This window comes from Ornithodoros turicata, chromosome 2 (genome assembly GCF_037126465.1).
Source record: "Ornithodoros turicata isolate Travis chromosome 2, ASM3712646v1, whole genome shotgun sequence".
NCBI classification, from domain to species: Eukaryota; Metazoa; Arthropoda; class Arachnida; order Ixodida; family Argasidae; genus Ornithodoros; species Ornithodoros turicata.
The window spans coordinates 73,220,433-73,225,405 of record NC_088202.1 but is presented as its reverse complement, the minus strand read 5'-3'; the positions used below and the strand labels follow the sequence as shown (position 1 = coordinate 73,225,405).

Sequence of the window (4,973 nt, the reverse complement as noted above, 5' to 3'; positions counted from 1 at the left end):
ACGCGGAGCGGACTGACATTCGAGGCATTCGGTTTCGGACATTAGTCCAGGACAGTTGTGCTAGATGTCAATAAAGACATAACAGATTGGCGCAGTCGACTACAATGAACCTGCATGCCCCACCAGTATTTCTGCCTTCCCCTGGCAAACCGGCCATTCCCTGGGAGGAGTGGATACAACTCTTCACGACTTACATGGAAGCCTGCGGTGGAACGGGATATGCATCTACACGTAAGAAGTGCATTTTACTGAACTGTCTTGGAGTGGAGGGACAACGGGTATTCCGTACTTTACCTGCTACGGCAGTTTCCTCGACCGTCGATGAGACGGAAGACGTGTATGCTGCCGTGGTGCAGAGCCTACAACGCTTCTACTTGCCAGCCCTAAATCGAACGGTCGAACGATACCGGTTTCGTGCAAGAGCGCAACATCCAGGTGAATCGATTGATGAGTTTATTACGGCGCTGCGGACCCTTAGTGCAAACTGCAAGTTCGAGGCCATGGCTGAAGACATGATTTGTGACCAGTTGGTGGAGAAGACATCGAGTCAGGCTGTCAGGGATCGCCTTCTACTAGAACCCGACCTGACCTTGGACACTGCTCTGGCAATTGCAAAGCAAGTGGAGCAAGCGCAAACAGAATCAGCTCTCCTGGCTAGTCAGCAACACCACGCTACCGTCTCAGCTGTAGCTCGCCATGAGAAGAAAACGTCGAATGCATGTTATAGATGTGGGTCGACGAAGCACTTGGCAAACAGTCCCAGTTGTCCTGCTAGGAACAAAACTTGCCGGTCATGTAAGAGAAGAGGACACTTTGAGTCAGTGTGCCGACAGAAGTCCTCGGTACAAGCAACCTCGGTCAAGGAGGTGGACGTAGACGTCTATACAACATCGACGTCCACCACAAAGCCAATTTTCTGTGAAATACAAGCTGCGGGCGTGCCCTTACGTCTCCTGGTCGACACAGGCTCAGCGGTCTCCCTTTTACCTTCTAACGTCTACCATGAGAAGTTTTCTCATCGGCCTCTTCACAAGTCAGGAGTCGTACTTAGAGACTACTCTAAAGCAATCATCTCCACGGAAGGGATATTCTCTGCTACAGGATGTTTCGGCGACAGGACTGCCACTTGTACATTTCATGTGGTGCGCAAAGGAGCTGCCATTGCTGGCATGGATATGTTGCGCGCATTGGACATCGCCATTGTACCTGCTCAGCAGCTTTGCCGGAAAGTGTCGGCGACACCCGCAGCACAGGTACCTCCGTGCCTGGCGAAATACTCTACTCTTTTCTCTGAGGAACTGGGACTGGCGAAGGGTTACAGACACAAAGTAACGATGAGGACATCGGTCGAACCAGTACAGCAAAAACTTCGCCGCCTTCCGTTGGAGGTTCGTCAAAAAGTCTCGGAGGAACTGCAGAAGCTGGAGCGGTCGGACATTATAGAGCGCATAGATGCCTCTGAATGGGTGTCCCCAATTGTAGCTGTCTGGAAGAAGACTGGAGAGCTAAGACTATGCGTGGACCTCAGGAAGCCCAATACAGCCATCGTCAATAGCCACCCCTTGCCTCACATGGAGGACATCTTTCATCACCTTGCTGGCGCTTCGTACTTTTCAAAACTGGACCTCTCTTCCGCCTATCATCAGATGGAGCTTGCAGAAGAAAGTCGAAATTTAACGGCGTTCATTACTCACGAGGGCCTCTTTCGCTACAAGCGTGTATGCTTTGGGTTGGCATCAGCGGCTGCTGCATTTCAGAAGATGTTGGCGATGGTCCTAAAGGGTCTAAAAGGTGTTATGCACTACCTTGATGATATCTTGGTATACGGTGCTACAATGGAGGAGCACAACCTTAGATTAGATAGAGTCCTCTTCGCACTGGAGGCCGCTGGACTGAGGTTGAACAAGAAGAAATGTGTCTTTGCCACCCGCGAGTTACAGTTTCTGGGACATTCTTTATCGCCGGATGGGTTGAGTCCGCTGCAGGATACGTTGGAAGCCATTCGTGATGCGCCATCTCCGCAGGATGTCGTATCCTTGCGCTCATTTCTTGGCCTTGCTTCGTACTACCTCAAGTTCGTACCTCACTTCGCCACGGTGGTGGAGCCGCTTCGGCGACTGCTTCGCAAGGAGACACGATTCGTATGGACGGAAGAGCAAGAAACCGCATTCAACAAAGTCAAATCTCTCATCCAAGAGTGCGTACCGCTGGCTCTCTTCGATGCTTCGCTTCCTACAATTGTCACGGCAGATGCATCAAATTTCGGTCTGGGAGCTGTACTGCAGCAGGAGCATCCTGACGGTCTACGTACCGTCTGCTTCGCCTCAAGGGCTATGACAGCGACAGAATACCGGTACTCAACTGGGGAGAAGGAAGCTTTGGCATGCTTGTGGGCGTGCGAGAAGTGGCACGTATTACTTTTTGGACGCAAATTTACACTTTGCACCGACCATCAAGCCTTGGTCACGCTTTTGTCAACCCAAGGTACTGGACGGCAACCAATGCGTATTGCAAGATGGGCTGCACGTCTCCTTCAGTACAATTACACCATCGTATACAAGAAAGGAGAGCATAACTTCGTCGCCGACGCCCTGTCACGTCTTCCCCTACCTCACAAGCTGGCTACAACCGAAGATGAAGATGAGTGTTATGTGTTATGTTCAGCAGGCGCTATCCTGCATCACCATGCAGGAGCTGCTGCAGGCTATGGACGATGACGTCGTGCTCCGTCAGGTTTTAAGTTGCTTGGAACATGACCCTCAACTGGACAAGCAGCAGCAAGAGCAACTTTCTCCATATCTCAAACTTCGCGACGAGATCACTTCGGTGGGAGGTATCGTACTCAGAGGGTCAAGAATAATCCCTCCTTCCTCGCTGAGGAAACGAATTGTCGACATCGCTCATGAGTCACATTCGGGGATCGTCCGGACGAAGCAACGTATACGTGAGCGTTATTGATGGCCTCGTATGGACGCTGAAATTGAGACTTATGTACGAGACTGTTACATATGTCGTGAAGCGGGCAAGACTGCGGTGACGCACAAAGCACCTCTACAGCCAGTACCTTTCCCTTGCGGTCCGTGGAAGCAGTTGGGGATAGATATCGTAGGTCCATTCGGCAACCTTCCAGCACGCTGCCGTTTCGCTATCACAGCTGTGGATTATTTTAGCAAGTGGCCGGAGGTAGCGTTTTTTTCGCATGTCACCACAGAAGTTATCCTTGAGTTTTTAATGGACATCTTCGTTCGTGAGGGATACCCTGAAATTTTGGTTTCGGACCACGGGCCTCAATTCGAAGCTCTACAGTTCAAGAATTTTCTTGCCGAGAGGGGTATACTGCACCGACAGTCGGCAATATACCATCCTGAAGCAAACGGACAGGTGGAACGCTTTAATAGAGTTCTGAAGGGCTTCCTCCAAATGATTTCACTCACTGGGAGGATTGTGTCGCAAGATGTGAAGGCGTTCCTGGGGATCTACAGGGCTACGCCGCACGCAGCAACGGGGTTATCGCCATCAGAACTGCTACATCAGAGGCGCATGAAATCAAAACTCGACGTAGCCGGATTCCCGAACCTGGATAAAGATATTCAGAGGGAAATGGCTTCGCTACGTGAGCGTATCAAGAAGTATCAGGAAAAGACTAAAGCTTATTTCGACGAACGCCACCGGGTGAGGACCCCTAAGTTCCAGCCGGGAGACTATGTACGCGTCCATCTACCCGGTCACCGTCCGAAAGGATCCCGGGCGTATGGTCCGCCCATCGCCATACAAGAGAAAGTGGGACTCAGCACGTTTGTCTTGGCAGATGTGACAGTGCGCAACGCGTCTAGACTAGCTGCATCCGAAGTTGGACAACAGCCTGTCAACTCAGGGTTACCTACCCAAACAAACGCCACCCTTAGGCGTTCGGAAAGGACACGGAAACCACCGGATCGCTTCCGACCATAAGGCCACTTTTCAGAGGGGGAGTGTTGTGTCGATGCAAGGTGGAGAAGAACGAGAGGAAGGAAGAGGAGGGTAGCTCACGCGGAGCGGACTGACATTCGAGGCATTTGGTTTCGGACATTAGTCCAGGACAGTTGTGCTAGATGTCAATAAAGACATAACACCACTATGTGCAACTTTACATCTAAAGCCAGCAGAAACAGCGGGCATGCTGGTACCGTCAACGCGCGTCTCCATCCCGGCTGTCAGATGGTCAGGCGTATAGCTAGACCATAAATGGCTCTGAACTAGACTGCATCGATGCGCACTAGGCGGTAGCCGACTGAATAGCGTACTTGGCGAGATTTGGAACGAGACTTAACATGGCGGCACTTCCGGTAAGACCGCTAGGCAGTCGACTAACCGGGGTATTGGAACGCACAGCCTGAGTGTTCTCTACTTCTTCACTGCCTCGTGTGACCTTCGGTGTCGGTGACCTTCGGTGTCGGTGACCTTCTGTATTCCTACCCACTGCTGGGATTTGGGAATACACACGCCTTCGATTCTGAATGTATTTACCTCTGCACCAAAATCTCTGGTCCAACGAAGTCACGTTTGATCAAATCATTGCCACTCGCAGACGCCACCACTCGCATCGCCACAGCACTCGCAGACGCCAAATTGTCAATATCTTCCATTTCATTTAGTAATAACTCTGGATATAAACGTGATATCGAAGATGTCATCATTTAATTGCGTAGTCTGTATACCCATGCTTAATAGCTATGAGTCCGCGGCCCATACCTGTTTCCCTTGCGAAGTAGCGTTTGGTCAAATCGTTCATTTTCAAGCGACCAAAGAGCAAACAGGAGACAAGATCACGCACAAGTCGCTCTGTTGTTGTTTCGTGTTTGTTCTTTGGTCGCTTGTGGATATACACCAATCAGCCCAATCTATATACTTCAGACATTTTGCCAAATCGTCGCCCAAGTGGCACACACTGGCGGCAAATTGTCCGTTTTCTCTATTTTAGCTCGTAATAACTC

The 4,973-nt window shown here is 50.8% G+C and overlaps 1 protein-coding gene across 1 annotated transcript; it reads left to right on the top strand.

Annotated features, from left to right (window-relative positions):
• Window positions 1–3,231: 3,231 nt before the first annotated feature.
• LOC135384768 (uncharacterized protein K02A2.6-like) lies at window positions 3,232–3,951 on the top strand. Its single transcript, XM_064613954.1, has one exon. It carries the CDS (start codon window positions 3,232–3,234, stop codon window positions 3,949–3,951), a length of 720 nt encoding a protein of 239 aa, XP_064470024.1.
• Window positions 3,952–4,973: the final 1,022 nt, after the last annotated feature.

Excerpts from the sequence above, each read along its gene's own strand:
- LOC135384768 (XM_064613954.1), top strand. The coding sequence starts at position 3,232 with ATGGACATCTTCGTTCGTGAGGGATACCCTGAAATTTTGGTTTCGGAC.